The following is a 19,128-nucleotide window of genomic DNA, read 5'->3' as shown; positions in this document are numbered from 1 at the left end:
GGGGCGTGGGGGGGGGTACAATCCCCTGTGCTTTCTTATTAATGGTACCTTTCCTCCGCAGGGAAGGTCGGGCAGCCCTGGTCACTTCCTTCAGTGTTTTTAAATTCATGGCTCTGTACAGCATCATCCAATACCTCTCCGTTTTACTACTTTATTCGGTAGGTCGGCACTCTCCTGTATCGGGGGTTTTCAATGATGGGGGGGGGTTGCTGGTTGTTGGGAAGGACGATTGAAATGGAGGCGGCAGCCAAGCTTGGGAGGCGGGAAAGCGGGGGCTTCAATCCTTGCCCACTGGAGGGATAGTCGAGGAGGGGGGGGGGGGGTGGGGGGGGATGGGTGAGGGCACGATGCGGGGGGACACTGCATGAGGTGGTGGGGGGAGGGGGCGCGATCTGGGAGGGAGCACGGCGTGGGAGGGGATGTGCGGAGGGGGGGGGGGGGAGGACACCCAGCGTGGGAGAAGAAGAGGAATGGCGTGGGAGGGGGACGTGGAGGGGGGGGGGGGGGTGAGGGGAGTGGGCACTGCATGGGGGGGGGGACATGGCGGATACACTGGGAAGAAAGCCTGGAAGGGGTCACGGGGGGGGGGAATGACAGGAACTGGGACAGATGGGGGCGGCCTGGGAATTTGAAGATACCACTTGCGCCTCAGGTGAACTTTGTCGCTCTCTGCTTTGTGATATGAGCTCCTGAATTGCTTTGTTTGCAGGTGCTGAGTAATCTGGGCGATGTTCAGTATTTGTTCATTGACTTGGCCATCATCATGTCCATCGCCTTCACGAGTGAGTAACAGGCTGGGTTGCTGAGGGCTGTATCGGGCGCTGCTTTCCGTAAAGTTGGCCGTTTCGGTAACCAGTGTCGCCAATCGTCCAGATCCCGGTTCATCTGTAATCTGGGGGCCACGCTGGTGTCTGCCTTTGCTCACTCTCCCTTAATCCTCCTGGGCCAACAATGCCATTCTGCCACTGCCTCCCCTGGCGGTGCTCCGCTGCCGCCCCCTCCAGCACTAATATTCTTCAGCTGCCGTGCCCAGAGCCATGGGTACGGCTGGTGAATGGGTGCCCGGTGAGGTGCGCCGTGCAGAGGGTCCTGAGCCCTGACTGAGCTCCCGACCTGCTGTCCCATGACGAACAATCTGAGTGAGGTATCAGGAGGGAGCCCAGTGCCCATGGAGCCTGTAATCCAAGATGGCTTGAGGGACAGCTCGTTATCTAATGATGAGGCACCCGACAGCTCCCCAGACTCCAAATTAAATCCAGTTTCAGACCAGCACAGCAGCTCTCGGTAATGATTCTGTCGTTGCCGTTCTTTTCCCACCTCCTCTAGGCCCATTGTTTGTCATTACCATCTCCTTTACAGTGAATGGTAGAACCCTCAAGAGTATTGAAAGTCAAAGAGATCTAGGAGTACAGGTCCACAGGTCACTGAAAGGGGCAACACAGGTGGAGAAGGTAGTCAAGAAGGCAGACGGCATGCTTGCCTTCATTGGCCGGGGCATTGAGTATAAGAATTGGCAAGTCATGTTGCAGCTGTATAGAACCTTAGTTAGGCCACACTTGGAGTATCGTGTTCAATTCTGGTCACCACACTACCAGAAGGATGTGGAGGCTTTAGAGAGGGTGCAGAAGAGATTTACCAAAATGTTGCCTGGTATGGAGGGCATTAGCTATGAGGAGCGGTTGAATAAACTCGGTTTGTTCTCGCAGGAACGAAGGAGGTTGAGGGGCGACCTGATAGAGGTCTACAAAATTATGAGGGGCATAGACAGAGTGGATAGTCAGAGGCTTTTCCCCGGGGTAGAGGGGTCAATTACTAGGGGGCATAGATTTAAGGTGAGAGGGACAAGGTTTAGAGTAGATGTATGAGGCAAGTTTTTTACACCGAGGGTAGTGGGTGCCTGGAACTCGCTACCGGAGGAGGTGGTGGAAGCAGGGACGATAGGGACATTTAAGGGGCATCTCGACAAATACATGAATAGGATGGGAATAGAGGGATACGGACCCAGGAAGTGTAGAAGATTGTAGTTTAGTCAGGCAGCATGGTCGGCACGGGCCGAAGGGCCTGTTCCTGTGCTGTACATTTCTTTGTTCTTTTGCCATTTAATTACTCCCGCCTTCCCACTCTCCATTTTGCCCATCGCTTCCCCCTTTGTCTCCGTAATTGTTTTGAACCCGTTACCGCTCGAACTTCATCCAGGCCGCGAACCTGAAAAGTTAGCAGAGTGCCAGCCAGCCTGGCGGCGACTGAAGAGAGTCAGCGTCTTGAGTCCAGCGCGACTCCGCTCACGGATCCTGAAACGCGAACTCGTTTACTCTCTCTCCCGGCTTGCTGCCACACCCGCTGACCGTTTCCGACGCATCCCTCGGCACTCCGGCCACATCCGAAACGAGACGGGTGAATTTCCATCCCCAACTCCCCGGGCAGGCAGCAGTTAGCGCACGGCCCGTTCCTGTTTCCCAAGTCCCACTCGGGGTCGCCAACTCTCGGTCGACTATGGAAGTTGTTGGGGTAATTGGGCGAAGCTGGGAGATTAATGCAGCTGGTTGGAACTGTCTTCCTTGCCTTGCAGTGAGCCTGAACTCATCGTGGAAGGAGCTCGTCCCACGGAGGCCACCGTCCAGCCTGATCTCAGTGTCGATGTTGCTGTCTGTGTTCATGCAGATCCTCCTCACTCTGACCTTTCAGGTCACGGCCTTCCTGCTGGTTAAGGAACAGCCCTGGTACGGGACGTGGACCCCCTCCTCAAAGTAAGAGTCGTCTGCCGCAGCCGTCGGAACAGAAATAATTTCACGGCCAGCATTTACTGCCCTCGGGAAGGCGGCGAGCTGCCCCGTGTGGGGTTAGGGAGGGAAGTTCCGGGATTTTAACCCAGCGACAGTGAAGGAACGGCCGATCTATTTCCAAGTCAAATCGGTGTGTGGCTGGGCGGTGATGTTCCCGCACATCTGCCCTTGTCCTGCCAGGTGGTAGAGGTCGTGGCTCTGAGGGATTTCGGGGCGTGCAGTCTGGAAAAGATGGCCGCCGTGTCCTCCTACACAAGGTCAGGGTAATTGGCCTGGCGAAGCATTCTGGGATGTTTTGACAGGAAACCTGTGGAAAAGCGGGCGGTCCTGCTTGGCACCCAGTGTGTCGGATAGGAGGGGCAAAAGCAAATTACTGCGGATGCTGTCAGATGAAACAAAAGCAGAAAAGGTTGTCCAATCTCAGCAGGTCATGCTGCGAGAGAAGAAGCCCGCGTTTCGCAGGCCGGGTCACTCTTTATCAAAGCTGGGAGAGGGGAGGATCGGGTTTGGCCTAATCGGCGATGTCCCTCGGGCAGATAGGCTGCTGAAGTTATTAAAACGGACGTGGGGACACCTGGGGGTGGAGAGAGGGAGGGGCGAGCTGTCGGAGGAATGGCTAGCAGCCATGAAACCCTGCCGAGGACTGCTAACACTGAGTCCGAAAGAAAATACACCGGCTATCTCTGGTTCACTTCTGATCGTTTAATTAGCCTCTTGCCTTGCAGGTGGTGCTGTGTATTTGCAGGAGTTTTCCTGAGCTTTACTCTGTATCTAACCCCGTGCTGTACCTGTCCTGGGAGTGTTTGATGGGGACAGTGTAGAGGGAGCTTTACTCTGTATCTAACCCCGTGCTGTACCTGTCCTGGGAGTGTTTGATGGGGACAGTGTAGGGGGAGCTTTACTCTGTATCTAACCCCGTGCTGTACCTGTCCTGGGAGTGTTTGATGGGGACAGTGTAGGGGGAGCTTTACTCTGTATCTAACCCCGTGCTGTACCTGTCCTGGGAGTGTTTGATGGGGACAGTGTAGAGGGAGCTTTACTCTGTATATAACCCCGTGCTGTACCTGTCCTGGGAGTGTTTGATGGGGACAGTGTAGAGGGAGCTTTACTCTGTATCTAACCCCGTGCTGTACCTGTCCTGGGAGTGTTTGATGGGGACAGTGTAGGGGGAGCTTTACTCTGTATCTAACCCCGTGCTGTACCTGTCCTGGGAGTGTTTGATGGGGACAGTGTAGAGGGAGCTTTACTCTGTATCTAACCCCGTGCTGTACCTGTCCTGGGAGTGTCTGATGGGGACAGTGTAGGGGGAAATTTACTCTGTATCTAACCCCGTGCTGTACCTGTCCTGGGAGTGTTTGATGGGGACAGTGTAGAGGGAGCTTTACTCTGTATCTAACCCCGTGCTGTACCTGTCCTGGGAGTGTTTGATGGGGACAGTGTAGGGGGAAATTTACTCTGTATCTAACCCCGTGCTGTACCTGTCCTGGGAGTGTTTGATGGGGACAGTGTAGAGGGAGCTTTACTCTGTATCTAACCCCGTGCTGTACCTGTCCTGGGAGTGTTTGATGGGGACAGTGTAGAGGGAGCTTTACTCTGTATCTAACCCCGTGCTGTACCTGTCCTGGGAGTGTTTGATGGGGACAGTGTAGAGGGAGCTTTACTCTGTATCTAACCCTGTGCTGTACCTGTCCTGCTAGTGTTTGATGGGGACAGTGGAGAGGGAGCTTTACTCTGTATCTAACCCCATGCTGTACCTGCCCTGGGAGTGTTTGATGGGGACAGTGTAGAGGGAGCTTTACTCTGTATCTAACCCCGTGCTGTACCTGTCCTGGTAGTGTTTGATGGGGACAGTGTAGAGGGAGCTTTACTCTGTATCTAACCCCGTGCTGTGCCTGTCCTGGTAGTGTTTGATGGGGACAGTGCAGAGGGAGCTTTACTCTGTATCTAACCCCGTGCTGTACCTGTCCTGGTAGTGTTTGATGGGGACAGTGCAGAGGGAGCTTTACTCTGTATCTAACCCCGTGCTGTACCTGCCCTGGGAGTGTTTGATGGGGACAGTGTAGAGGGAGCTTTACTCTGTATCTAACCCCGTGCTGTACCTGTCCTGGTAGTGTTTGATGGGGACAGTGTAGAGGGAGCTTTACTCTGTATCTAACCCCGTGCTGTACCTGTCTTGGGAGTGTTTGATGGGGACAGTGTAGAAGGAGCTTTACTCTGTATCTAACCCCGTGCTGTGCCTGTCCTGGGAGTGTTTGATGGGGACAGTGTAGAGGGAGCTTTACTCTGTATCTAACCCCGTGCTGTATCTGTCCTGGGAGTGTTTGCAGGGTTATCAGAGTGCTGCCTGTGGATGGCCGAAATAACCATCATTCTTGATTTTGATAAGTGATAATGTTTGAAGTAAAAATGCCCGGGGTGCGGACTAGGGGCTTTTCACAGTAACTTCATCGAAGCCTACTTGTGACAATAAGCTATTATTATTATTAACAGGAAGTGTCTTGTTTTCTTTCCTCAGTGTTTGTAACAGGAGTCGGGACGAGCTGACAAACACCAGCATTTCACTTCACCCTGGCTCCAAAGTGGAAGAGCACAATATCTCGAATTATGAAAATACAACACTTTTTTTTGTCTCCTGTTGCCAGTATCTGGCAGTTGCATTTGTGTACTCGAAGGGAAGGCCCTTTCGGCAGCCTGTCTACAGAAACTGTGAGTCGAGCGTCTGGGTGTTGTTCATCCGGCCCGATACTGCGCGTGCGCTGCCGCCTTTTGGGGCCTGTACTGGGGAAGCTGGGATGGCGGGTGTGAGGATTGGGCGATGCGCTGGTCGGGTGGGCTGAATCGGGCCGGCAGCAGGCTCGGATGGAGCAAAAAAACATCATAGCGCAGACCATAGAACGCAGAACAGTCCAGCACAGTACAGGCCCCTCAGCCCACGATGTTGTGCCAACCATTTATCCTAATCTAAGATCAACCTAAGACCAGTTGTGTGTCTGTGCTTTTATATTGCACAGTTGAGTGGCTCCGGAAGATCCCACAGGATAACTCCCAAGAAAAGAGGGACGTTCTTTCTCCCGGTACCCCCGGCCAACATTCTTCCCACAATTTGCCGAATTTCCCCCATTGACGTAATCTTAACCTCAGGCCGCGGTGGCTTTCATTACAGGAGCACTATAGGAAGGATGTGGTTGCGCTGGAGAGGGTGCAGGGGAGATTCACCAGGATGCTGCCTGGGCTGGAGCGTCTCAGCTATGGGGAGAGGCTGGTTAGGTCGCAGCTAGAGTACTGTGTGCTGTTCTCGTCGCCACACTATAGGGAGGATGTGGTTGCGTTGGAGAGGGTGCAGAGGAGATTCACCAGGATGCTGCCTGGGCTGGAGCGTCTCAGCTATGGGGAGGGGCTGGTTAGGCCGGGGTTGTTTTCCTTGGAGCAGAGAAGGCCGGGGGGGGGGGGAACCTGATCGAGGGGGACAATATTATGAGGGACATTGATAGGGTGGATTGGAAGGAACTTTCCCCTCAGTAGAGGGTCAATAACCAGGGGGCAGAGATTTAAGGTCAGGGGCAGGGGTTTGGGAGGGGATGTGAGGAAAAACCTTTTCCCCCAGAGGATGCTGGGAGTCTGGAACTCGCTGCCCGAAAGGGTGGGAGAGACGGGAACCCTCACAACATTTAAGAAGCATTTAGATGAGCGATTGGAACTCCCCAGCAAACAAGGCTGTGGACCAAGTGCTGGGAAATGGGGTTAGAATAGAGAGGGGCTGGATGGCCGGCATTGACGGGAAGGGCTGAAGGGCCTCTTTCTATGCTGTAACACTCTGTCTCCTGAGTGCCCACCCACCAGCGGAAAACGTTTCCCCAGCAGTGAAGCATTTTGCCAGGTCCAAGAGTTGCAAATGAATGCAAGTGCCTCCACCACGCTCGTTGCGAAGCTCCCACAGGTTTCCTATCTTCTCGTTGAAACGTCAGGCATGACGCGAAATGGACCGGCTCCCTGGCCGGGGTAGATGGTGCTTTTCACGGCTGGCGAGAGCTCGCCTGACCCTCTTTTCTGTTTGTCTTTGCAAATATATACGCTCCTCGTAAAATATTGGGAAGATCATCACCAAATCTTTCAAAATGGCCATCAGGGTGCAATAATATTCAGGTTTTCCACATCGAGGTGACGCACTCTGAGGTGCTTCAATACAACTGTGATACCCGCGATATTCACTGGACACGTTCAGTGTGAGCCCTTCAGCCCGAGGGGGTTCCAAACAGCGCACCCCTCTCGTCAGTTCACTACGGCTGAAAGGGCGTAGACAGCGACCTTTCCCCATTCCGTCCGCCCCTGCAATGGCTGCAACAAACTGGAATCTAATCGAGGGGTTCAGGTGGTTTATATATAGAATAACAGATACCCGGGAGTGAGTTACAGACTGGAATCTAATCGAGGGGTTTGGGGTGGTTTATATATAGAATAACAGATACCCGGGAGTGAGTTACAGACTGGAATCTAATTGAGGGGTTTGGGGTGGTTTATATATAGAATAACAGATACCCGGGAGTGAGTTACAGACTGGAATCTAATCGAGCGGTTCGGGGTGGTTTATATATAGAATAACAGATACCCGGGAGTGAGTTACAGACTGGAATCTAATCGAGGGGTTCGGGGTGGTTTATATATAGAATAACAGATACTCGGGAGTGAGTTACAGACTGGAATCTAATCGAGGGGTTCGGGGAGGTTTATATATAGAATAACAGATACCCGGGAGTGAGTTACAGACTGGAATCTAATCGAGGGGTTCGGGGTGGTTTATATATAGAATAACAGATACCCGGGAGTGAGTTACAGACTGGAATCTAATCGAGGGGTTCGGGGTGGTTTATATATAGAATAACAGATACTCGGGAGTGAGTTACAGACTGGAATCTAATCGAGGCGTTCGGGATGGTTTATATATAGAATAACAGATACCCGGGAGTGAGTTACAGACTGGAATCTAATCGAGGGGTTTGGGATGGTTTACATATAGAATAACAGATACCCGGGAGTGAGTTACAGACTGGAATCTAATCGAGGGGTTTGGGATGGTTTATATATAGAATAACAGATACCCGGGAGTGAGTTACAGACTGGAATCTAATCGAGGGGTTCGGGATGGTTTATATATAGAATAACAGATACCCGGGAGTGAGTTACAGACTGGAATCTAATCGAGGGGTTTGGGATGGTTTATATATAGAATAACAGATACCCGGGAGTGAGTTACAGACTGGAATCTAATCGAGGGGTTCGGGATGGTTTATATATAGAATAACAGATACCCGGGAGTGAGTTAAAGACTGGAATCTAATCGAGGGGTTTGGGATGGTTTATATATAGAATAACAGATACCCGGGAGTGAGTTACAGACTGGAATCTAATCGAGGGGTTTGGGATGGTTTATATATAGAATAACAGATACCCGGGAGTGAGTTACAGACTGGAATCTAATCGAGGGGTTCGGGGTGGATTATATATAGAATAACAGATACCCGGGAGTGAGTTACAGACTGGAATATGTTCACACTCTGACCTCTCTCTCTCTCTCTCGCTCTCTCTCTCTCTCTCTCTCTCTCTCTCTCTCTCAGATTTATTTATGGCTTGTATCCTGGTCCTTTACGGCTTCATCATTCTGATTATGATGTACCCGATCAAAGTTATTGATGACTTCTTTCAGGTACGGTTAATGTTTTAACTCCGAGCGGGATTCAACCGGTGGTTATTGGGCGCAGCGCCATACACGGCTCCTGGGGATTCATTCCAATCCAGACCGCAGTGAGGACCCTCCCTGCATGGCCCACTTTCTACCTGGTCTGTTGGTGAAGTTTGGGTCCGTCTGGAAAGAGGCGTCTTCTGCTTCTGGCCACAGGTATTCAGGGCTGGTAGAAAGGGGAAGGGTGGAGGAACATGGCCACACCATTTCACGGTCTTATTCCCTCACAGGCGCTGAGCTGCTGAAGGTAATTGTTCCCAGCCTCCGGCCTGCCCTCCACCACCAAAGGCCATTCCTTCAATCTAATACCATCCCTCCCTCGAGGTGTTTCCCTCCCCATCCATCGGAAAGCTTTTGAAGAGCGACTGATTCCTCTTCTCTCCTCGCCTCGCTGTCCTCCCCCCCCCCCCCCCCCCCCCCACCCCCCACTTTCCTCACCCCCCCCCCCCCCCCCCCCCCCACCCCCCTTTCTCAGACATCGCGAGGCGTTCCCTTCAGTGGTGGTACCAGGGGATTGGAGAGTGGCGAATGTCGTGCCCCTGTTCAAAAAAGGGAATAGTGATAATCCTGGGAATTACAGGCCAGTTAGTCTTACTTCGGTGGTAGGCAAAGTAATGGAAAGGGTACTGAGGGATAGGATTTGTGAGCATCTGGAAAGACACTGCTTGATTAGGGATAGTCAGCACGGATTTGTGAGGGGTAGGTCTTTCCTCACAAGTCTCATTGACTTCTTTGAGGAGGTGACCAAGCATGTGGATGAAGGTAAAGCAGTGGATGTAGTGTACATGGATTTTAGTAAGGCATTTGATAAAGTTCCCCATGGTAGGCTTATGCAGAAAGTAAGGAGGCATGGGATAGTGGGAAATTTGGCCAGTTGGATAACGAACTGGCTAACCGATAAAAGTCAGAGAGTGGTGGTGGATGGCAAATATTCAGCCTGGAGCCCAGTTACCAGTGGCGTACCGCAGGGATCAGTTCTGGGTACTCTGCTGTTTGTGATTTTCATTAATGACTTGGATGAGGGAGTTGAAGGGTGGGTCAGTAAATTTGCAGATGATACGAGGATTGGTGGAGGTGTGGATAGTGAGAAGGGCTGTTGTCGGCTACAAAGAGACATCGATAGGATGCAGAGCTGGGCTGAGAAGTGGCAGATGGAGTTTAACCCTGAAAAGTGTGAGGTTGTCCATTTTGGAAGGACAAATGTGAATGCGGAATACAGGGTTAACGGTAGGGTTCTTGGCAATGTGGAGGAGCAGAGAGATCTTGGGGTCTATGTTCATACATCTTTGAAAGTTGACACTCAAGTGGATAGAGCTGTGAAGAAGGCCTATGGTGTGCTCGCGTTCGTTAACAGAGGGATTGAATTTAAGAGCCGTGAGGTGATGATGCAGCTGTACAAAACTTTGGTACGGCCACATTTGGAGTACTGTGTACAGTTCTGGTCGCCTCATTTTAGGAAGGATGTGGAAGCTTTGGAAAAGGTGCAAAGGAGATTTACCAGGATGTTGCCTGGAATGGAGAGTAGGTCTTACGAGGAAAGGTTGAGGGTGCTAGGCCTTTTCTCATTAGAACGGAAAAAGGATGAGGGGCGACTTGATAGAGGTTTATAAGATGATCAGGGGAATAGATAGAGGAGACAGTCAGAGACTTTTTCCCCGGGTGGAACAAACCATTACAAGGGGACATAAATTTAAGGTGAATGGTGGAAGAAAAAGGGGGGATGTCAGAGGTAGGTTCTTTACCCAGAGAGTAGTGGGGGCATGGAATGCACTGCCTGTGGAAGTAGTTGAGTCGGAAACATTCGGGACCTTCAAGCAGCTATTGGATAGGTACGTGGATTACGGTAGAATGATGGGGTGTAGATTAATTTGTTCTTAATCTAGGACAAAAGTTCGGCACAAAAGGTGGGCCGAAGGGCCTGTTCTGTGCTGTGTGTGCAGTGTGCTCAAATTAAGGGCAAGAGGTGGGGGGGTGGGGGGAACCCCACTTCAGATCATCGCCCAGTGTGACACTCACAGCCACTGTGTGGCTGGGGAGCCTGTCAGCTGCTGTGGAATTGTACCCTGGCTTCAGCGGAGAGACGAGTGAAGTGAGAGGCATCTCTGGGCAGGAAGGAGGAAGATTTAATTGTATTAAAAAAATATCCATAAGTGATTCATGCAATGGACCTGATAATCAGCCTCTCTCTTCTTCTCTGCTTTCTTCCTCCCAGCTGGTCTGCGTTCCCCCGGATTGGCGAAATAAGATGTTACTTTTAATTCTGGCCAACGTGGCACTTTCTATCCTGGTGGAGGTGAGTGAGCAGAACCTGACGCACTCTCGGCAATCTCGTGTTCTCGAATCTGGGCGAACCCCTTGAGAAGGTGGTGGGTGAACCGCCGCCTTGAGGTGTAGGTACACCCACAGTGCTGTTAGGGAGGGAGTTCCAGGATTTTGCCCCAGCGACAGTGAAGGAGCGGCCGTTTATATTTCCCAGGAGTGAATTTCAATTTGGCACAGAGTGCTGCAATTCTTTATCCCTTTATAAAGTATCTAATTCCGTTTGGAAAGTTGTTATTGAATCTGCAGACACTGGGAGAACAAGCAAACTCCACACACTCACCCGATGCCTGGAATCGAACCCGGGTCCCTGGCAATGTGTGGCAGCAGTGCTAACCACTGCGGCACCATGCCGCCAAAATTGACCACAGCACGACTCTTGCCGATTCCATATGCACGGAGCCCCCCCCCCCCCCCCCCCAAGTTGGCCTTATGGCCTAAGGCATTGGCTCGTATATTATAGATTGTACCCAGCTTATCTGTAGACCTGCATAGGGCGGTGCAGATTGCTAGCAGTGGGCTATCTCTGTGGAATATATCCTGCTGTGTTGACACGAATGAGTACGTTTTCTTTTTAAATGGAGTGAGTATTGACGCCACGATCGGCTGATTGGGTGAGGGGAGGGGGTCTAGCAGTAAACAGAGTCTACTTAAACGTTTCTCCAACCAAACGGCAGTAAGTGGAGGAATTAAGTCCCATCATGTCCGTGCCGACCCAAAAGAATAAACCAGCCGCTCATTTTCATCCCGCTTTTCAGCACCTGGTCCATAGTCTCGCAGGTGACAGCACTTCAGGTCCCAGGTACCTTTTAAGCAAGTTGACCATTTCGCCTCTACCACAGGTTCAGGCAGCCAATTCCAGCCGCCCACCAGCCCCTGGCTGAAAAATGTTTTCCTCGTGTCTCCTCTAATCTTTCTACCAAAATCACCTTAAAACTATGGCCCCATGGTCACTGACCCCTCAGATAGGGGACAGATCCGTTTGACCCCTCAGATAGGGGGGACACCCCCCCCTGTTTGCCATATTTGTACATCCAAATTAGGTCACCCCTCAGCCTCCTCTGTTCTCAGTAAAGCAACCGCAGCCTATCCAAGCTCTCCCCGTAGCTGCAATTTTCAAGCCCTGGCAACATTCTTGTCAATCTCCCCTGCACTCACTCTCTCCAGAAGTCCTTCCTGTAACGTGGTGACCAGAACTGCGCACAAAACCCCAGCAGTGGCCTAACCAGAGATGTATACATTTGGGGGGTCTCTAGTATGCCCTGGCTGTGGTGTGGCTGCCCCCTCCTGTATTCCTCAGCTTCACCCATCAATTGATGCCTCATTCACTGTATCGTCCCTCCTCACAGATTCTTGAACCGACAACGCGACACCCGCGTTTTCATCCCCCCCCCCCTCTCTGTCCTGCCTCAAAACTCCATATTCAGCAATGGTGAGCTGCCATGTTTGCCCCTCTGTAAGCCACTCTCCGTTCTGGCCATGATCCCGTGTGCCTGTGCCCAAGGAGAGACGGGGAGGCGCAGAGAGTCGAGGCTTTTCTTTTTTTTTAAATTGATGTTTTTGTTTCTTGTTGCAGAATTTCTTGTGTGACTCCAGCTTCCGGTGGCTGAGAAATCTCTTCGACGGACGACGTGACCAGCACCCTGCCCCTAATATCTACCCACAGGTACGACGGTGATCAGCCGGAGCCTTCCTATGGAGGGTGGGGTGGGGAGAAGATTGAGCCTGTCTGCCATTCGGCTCGAGGCGTGTGTTAACGCCGGGACATTTATTTTCTGCCAGGGGCAGAACCCATTTAGATAATGCTAATGTGATGGGCTGAATGGCCCCTATCCTCTCTCTCTCTCTCTCTCTCTGCCACATGGTACTGTGTTTCGTCACCTCTCCCAAGGGCGAGCCCTACGGCGCTCGGCCGTCAGATTGCTGAGAGGATGTCTGCATCCGATAACCCAGAGGCCCCGGGCTGACGTTCCGCGGGACACGGGTTCAAATCCCACCACGGCAGCTGGCGGAATTTAAATCCCAATCACGAAATCCCGGAATTAGAAACCGGATCTCGGGAATGGCGACGGGCGTGACTATCATCGATGGTTTGTAAAAAAAAAAAAAACGGAAATCTGCCGTCCTCACCCGGTCTGGCCTTCGCATGACTCCAAACCCCCCCCCCACGCCGGCAATGTGCTTGACTCTCAGCCACCCCTCCGAAATGGCCGAGGGAGCCCCCCACGGTTCCAGGCTGTTTCGGAAGGGGCAGCACGGGCCTGGCCAGAGGCGTCCACAACCCCTCCTTCATCCCTCCCGAGATTTCTGCGCCCCTCCAATTCTGACCTCCGACGTGTACCCCGCATTCCTCCTGCCACCAACAGTCCCGGAGATCTACAGCACCGAGAGGCCCTTCGGTCCATTGCTGGGCTGTTGTGGGCCCGGGTTTAGAGAACCCCAAAGTGTATCATGGAGGTCACCTGACCCACAACCTTTACTAGATTGTGGTATGGGGAGCACACGGCCCACTCTACAGGTGTGGGACAGCATAAATGGAAAAGTATTTTTTAAAGCAAAACAATGTTTATTCTATGAACTCAAGTTAACCTTTTTAAAATATACAGTGAACATCTTAGCAACCATTAATTCAAATACAATCCCCAAAGAATACAACGCTACGTAATCCTTAATAACTTCCCAAACAACATCCAGAAGACAGAAGAAACACCTTTTAACAGAAGCACATCAGGTTTACATTCACTACTGAGAACATTTACAATTCTGAATTCACCAAATGATCAAGAGATAGTCTTTTGATGGCAGAGAGAACAGCAGTACACCTGCTCTGTCTGGCTTCAGCTCCAACACTGAAAACAAAACTAAAACACACCCTCCAGCAAACAGCCTTAAACTAAAGTAAAAAGCTGGCAGGCAGCTCAGCTCCACCCACTCTCTGACATCACTGATAAACACCCATTTCTTAAAGGTACATTTCTTAAACACGCGTTTCTTAAAGGTAATCTCACATGACTGGGCCTACATCTTCAGCTGGGAGTTCCCCCCCCCCCCCTAAATCTCTCACTCCCTCAAGGCCTGCTGCCACCTGTCCTGTTATCTCCCACCGTGGCCTGGTGCCGCCTTGGGGACATTTCATTCCTTTCGCCAGGGAGGGGCGCTATGTCAATGCAGCTTGGTGATGGAACCAGCGACGCAGTCTGTGCCTGGCTCCGTTACACAGAGTGAACTCCGAACTGACCTGATAATTGACCAGTGATGCTCGAGACCCTGAGGTCCCCACGGCATAAAAATGCGGAGCTTCCCGATTGTTACCGGGCCGCCACTTCGGAGGAATGAAAGCAAAATGCTCGGGATGCCAGAAATCTGAAATAAAAGCGGACATTGGAAATACTCGGCAAGAGTCCCGTTAGACTCAAAGCGAACTCCGTTTCTCTCGCTCTCTTTCTCTCTCTCCCTCTCTCTCTCTCTCGGCAGCTATGCATGGAACCAGAGGGACAGGAGATGGCCGTCTAGCCCCTTGGGGCCTGTTCCCTGGTTCGAGCAGCTCGCTGGCAATAAATGCCAGCACCCATGTCCCGTTCAATACGATCTGATCTGGGATCTCGGGTCCATTCCTCCCACCCCGCTCCCCATAATCCCTTAATTCCCGGAGAGACCAAAAATCTATCCATTCCACAACCCCCAACGATGGCACTCTCACAACCTTCTGGGGTTGGAGAATTCCAAAGATTCACAAACCCTTCGGGTGAAGAAATTTCTTCTCATCTGTCCCAAAATGGCCGACTCAGTCCCAAAACTGGTGACTACTCCCAAAATGGCCGACTCCTTATTCTGAGACGGTCCCCCGTGTTTCAGATTCCCCGCCCAGCGGGGACAATCTCTCAACGTTCACCCTGTCAAGCCCCTTCAGAATCCTGTCCGTCTCAGTGGCATCACCTCTTGTTATGGGCCAGGGCTTAGAAACTCCAAAGTGTATTATGAAGTTTATCTGACCTACAATCTTTATGTTGAATTTGTCTAGGATGAGCACAAGAGTCTTTACTTCAGGTGTGGTTCATCAGAGTCCCTAGGCGCTTTAATCAAATCTATTATAAGAATGTAGTTACCATATATAAAATAATGCAAACATGAAACAACGCCCAACAGCTGCAGTAATCTATGTATATCACACTTAATGAACCCCCCCCTTAGCTGTTCCAATTCATAAGATCCAATAAACCAAAACCCCTTTCAAGGGCGTGGCCCAGCACTCTGTAATCTCACTTGAATGGGACTGGTCCTGTCCCTGAGATTCTGATCCAGTTTACAACCAGCAGATTCAAAACCCCTTCCGGAAAGCAACGCTTATCTTTAAAGTTACCAAGGCCGTTCGCCCCACCCAATGTGCTGTCAGTTCACTGGAACACCTTTGAAAGTGAAAACAGGGGAACACTTTCTTGTCCCCTCTCACCTGACAGCCACAGCCCAGATCCACCCACAAATGACATCACTGAAGCCGTGCTGCAGGTAAGACCAAACCTTTCTGAAAGGGGCATTCACATGACATTCTTCTAAACTCCAAGAGAATAAAAACTCAATTTACTCAGCCTCTCATCACTAGGACAACCCACTCATCCCAGGGACCGATCTAGTGAACCTTCGCTCTCCCGCCACCGATGCACGTATATCCTTCCCTTAAATATGCGCGTGGCCATTGTGCGGTTGTTCCTTCACAATTTTGCGTCAATGTGTTGCTGAGTCTTGTCTCCCTCTCTGTTCAGCTGGACTCGGGGCCTCCGACACTGATCTGCGCGAGGCGGCAGTGGGATCAGGGAAGCCGGCCCCCCAAGGCCAAGTACAAGCAGCTGGCCCAGGAACTGCTGGTGGATCCGGACTGGCCCCCCAAGCCCAAGACCAGCACCCAGGCCAAGGGCCTCCTCGCGGAGAGCGGCGGGCAGGAGGGGCAGCAGGGCTGGAGCCCCGGCGACACCGCCATTAAGTTATGACTAACCGTTCGGAGCACGAAGATCTGGGCTCACCGGCAGGGTGGGGCGAAGAGGTGGGGGTGGGGGGGCATTCAATGGGCGCGGTATCTGGAGAGGCACGGAAGAAGGGCAGACCCTCGACGTCCAGCGAGACAGTTGACATTTATGGCAGTAAGATGGCCGACCGTGGTGTGTCGCACACAATGCATCGTGCTGTTTGCTCGGTTGTTGGGGGAGCGGGGGTTCGTCGAATGACGAAAGTGTCACCATTGAACGGTTATCCACCAACCCCCCACCCACCCAAAATCATCCCTCTTCCCTCCAGGGTGATTCTCGCAAAGAAAAACTACCAGACCATGGGGTCGTTGAACCAACCCAATTTTTATTTTCGTTTTTTATTTGCTCCTTTTCCGTTCTCCAGGAAGGGGGGAAATAATCTTAAGCACACACACACACAGACTACAATTCCCGAGAGGAACGACAATCATTTTATTTCTTGAGTTTCGAGTAGTACAGCCAGGGCAGGGATCATGACTTCACCCCCATGGGTTACCGCCTCATCATCAGTGTTCGCTCCCCCGTTTTACCCCAACTACCGGGGTCTAAGAAACCTCCTTCGAAGGGAAACGCAGTCCTCCTCTGCCTTTCACTCTCTCAACTCACTATCTCCCTCACTCTTCTCCTTGTCAAACCTCTGCATCTTCCCCCCCCCCCTTCCTCTCCTCTTCTGCTATCCTTCTCGCTCTTCTCTCTCTCTCTCTCTCACGCACACGCTTACCTCTTCTCACCCCTCTCCCCCACACCCCGAGGGGCGGAATCTCTTCCCCCACCCACGATTTCCAACAGGGGATGGTTTAGCACAGGCCTCAATCGCTGGCTTTGAAAGCAGACCAAGGCAGGCTAGCAGCACGGTTCAATTCCCGTACCGGCCTCCCCGAACAGGCGCCGGAATGTGGCGACTAGGGGCTTTTCACAGTAACTTCATTCGAAGCCTACTCGTGACAATAAGCGATTTCATTTCTATGGTGTCTGTTTGGATCCATTTTCTCTCGACCGTCGATTGCAATTAGAATGAGCGTCTTTTGTGCTGCCGGTGAGTTCAGACTCTGCACATGGGTACTATGCTCAGAGACACCCCCCCCCCCAAACCCCTCATGCGCCTGCCGCGGGCTTTGATATCCAGCTTCTCCCTGAAACGGAGGCAGGCTTTTCTTCTCAGTCGGCGGGGTTAGAGTGTGTTGGGACGGGGTGAGGTTGTGTGGATCGGCAATCGGGGTGGGTGAGGAGGCTCGAATTTTAAAATAAATGTTCTGCTTGTTAGGCCCCCCCCCCCCCCATGTAACCCGAGTGACCCCCGGCCCCGAAGGTCCGCCGCTGACCCGCACCCCCCCAGAGGTAAAATAATCTACCTCTGTGAAAGGCAGATGGCCCAGAGCGCAATGCCTTGGCAAAGTGGTTAACCGGTGGCGTTGAGACGGGGGCAAGGGTGGAACGCGACTTCGCGAGTGTGTGCCCCAGCGGCGGTCTGCGATTGAACGGCTGCGCGGACCCCGGGGGGGGGAGGGGGGGGGGCTATATCCAAAGCAACAATTTGAGAAATAGATGTCAGTTGGGGAGTGAGTGTCGGGCTCTGAGTACTGTTCCGTCTTCAAGAGAGAGAGAGAGAGAGCCATCCAGCCACAATGGGCATTGAGCTGCCATCGGCTAAATGTCCCCAAGGACTGTGTTTGTTTTGGGGGGGGGGGGGGGGGGGGGGGGACACGTCAGCGTTGGGGTGAGTGCTTTTTAAATTATAAACTCTGCATTGGCTTCGCTCTGAGGGACATGCCCCTCGTCGTCTCCCAGTTCGAACCGTTAAAAGCCAGCACATCCTATTTGAGGTTCAGGACAGAAATATATATTGAAGAGGCTTTGCTATGGAGTATTTTAATTAATATAAATTCCCAATAAAAGTAATTATATTAAATTTGCCTGCGCGTATGCCGTCCTCTCTTGTGTACGCGGGCCAGCCTGGGCTCAAGGGGCTGAGTGGCCACCTCCCGTTCTCCCGCAGTTCGTGCTCGTGGCCACTAGGTGAACGGGCAGACGGATCTCAATGGAAACGAGTGTGGCGGCATCCATTTTGGACCAGGAAAGGATCGATCGGGGTACTTTCTGCATGGTATGAATTCAGCGGATGTCCAAAGAGACCTGGGGGTTCGAGGCGTTCAGATCTTTAAAAATACCGTGGACAAGCGCAGGAAATGATCAAGCAGGCTAATGGAATGCTAGCCTATCAGGAGGGCTGGAGTACAAGGACGCCAAGGTTATGCTGCAACTTTACTAAACCCTGGTTAGGCCCCACTGGGAGTTGCTGTGATCTGGGCTCCACACTGTCGTAATATACACCAGTATATCATAGTGAGGACACACACTGATGGACACACAGTGGGACCAATCAACATACAACACCGCAGCCAATCACCAGTGAGAGCACACGCACTATAAAGACAGGAGAGTTCCCGCTCATTCGAGTAGCAGCCAGCTCGGAGCACAGAGCTCACAGCCTGCAACACAGACCTTCACCATGTGCTGAGTGCATCGACTGGCTAGGCCAAGGCAAAGGTCTTTAGTTGAAGCTAGTATCGTATTTACCCACAGTTCAAGTATGTTTAAATAGTTAACCTTTTAATCAAATAGTGTTGGACTACTTCAAGTGTTGGTGACCTGTATGTGATCCAGAACACCCAACACATCACACACCTGAGGAAGGATATTTTGTCCTCGAGGGAGTGCAACGTAGATTTACAAGAATGAGACCCGGACTGCAGGGGTTAAGTTATGAGGGAGGGATTATACAAATTAAGCCTGATTGCTCTAGGCTCTAGAAGGTTTAACGGGTGATCTGATAAAAGTCTTCACAATATTAACAGGGAAAGACAGGATAGATAAAGATAAATGATTTCTACTGGTTGAACCTAGGCGGCACAGTCTAAAACTCTGGGCCAAACCATTCAGGAGAGATGTTAGGAAGAAGTTCTTCACTCAAAGGGTGTTTTGAGATTTAGAACTCTCTCCCACAATTGATTTTAGATCATTTATATTTAAATGTGAGCTGGATAGATTTTTGTTCAGCAAAGATATTAAGGGACGTGGACCAAAGGCAGGGACATGGAGTTAGGTCACAGATCAGCCATGATCTCATTGACTGGCAGGACAGGCTCAAGGGGCTGAATGGCTCCTGTTCCTATGTTCTCACTCTCCCAACCCCTTGCTGTGCACATTAAGAGGGATCCTGGGGGAAGAGTTTCACATTGCTGTCTGTGGCATTTTGCTGTGCACGTAT

At 51.6% G+C, this 19,128-nt stretch overlaps 1 protein-coding gene across 1 annotated transcript in view; it reads left to right on the top strand.

Moving 5' to 3' along the window:
• LOC140404753 (polyamine-transporting ATPase 13A3-like) overlaps positions 1-17,773 on the top strand; it is a 189,982-nt gene extending 172,209 nt beyond the window's left edge. The window contains 8 exon segments of the mRNA XM_072493467.1: positions 62-158; positions 710-782; positions 2,570-2,747; positions 5,299-5,489; positions 8,396-8,484; positions 10,733-10,813; positions 12,416-12,505; positions 15,600-17,773. Of these exon segments, the coding sequence (XP_072349568.1) occupies positions 62-158; positions 710-782; positions 2,570-2,747; positions 5,299-5,489; positions 8,396-8,484; positions 10,733-10,813; positions 12,416-12,505; positions 15,600-15,824 (1,024 nt within the window). The 3' untranslated portion in view covers positions 15,825-17,773.
• The last annotated feature ends 1,355 nt before the right edge of the window (positions 17,774-19,128 follow it).

This window comes from Scyliorhinus torazame, chromosome 31, assembly GCF_047496885.1.
Source record: "Scyliorhinus torazame isolate Kashiwa2021f chromosome 31, sScyTor2.1, whole genome shotgun sequence".
Lineage (NCBI taxonomy): Eukaryota > Metazoa > Chordata > Chondrichthyes > Carcharhiniformes > Scyliorhinidae > Scyliorhinus > Scyliorhinus torazame.
This window is presented reverse-complemented; position numbering and strand designations above follow the sequence as displayed.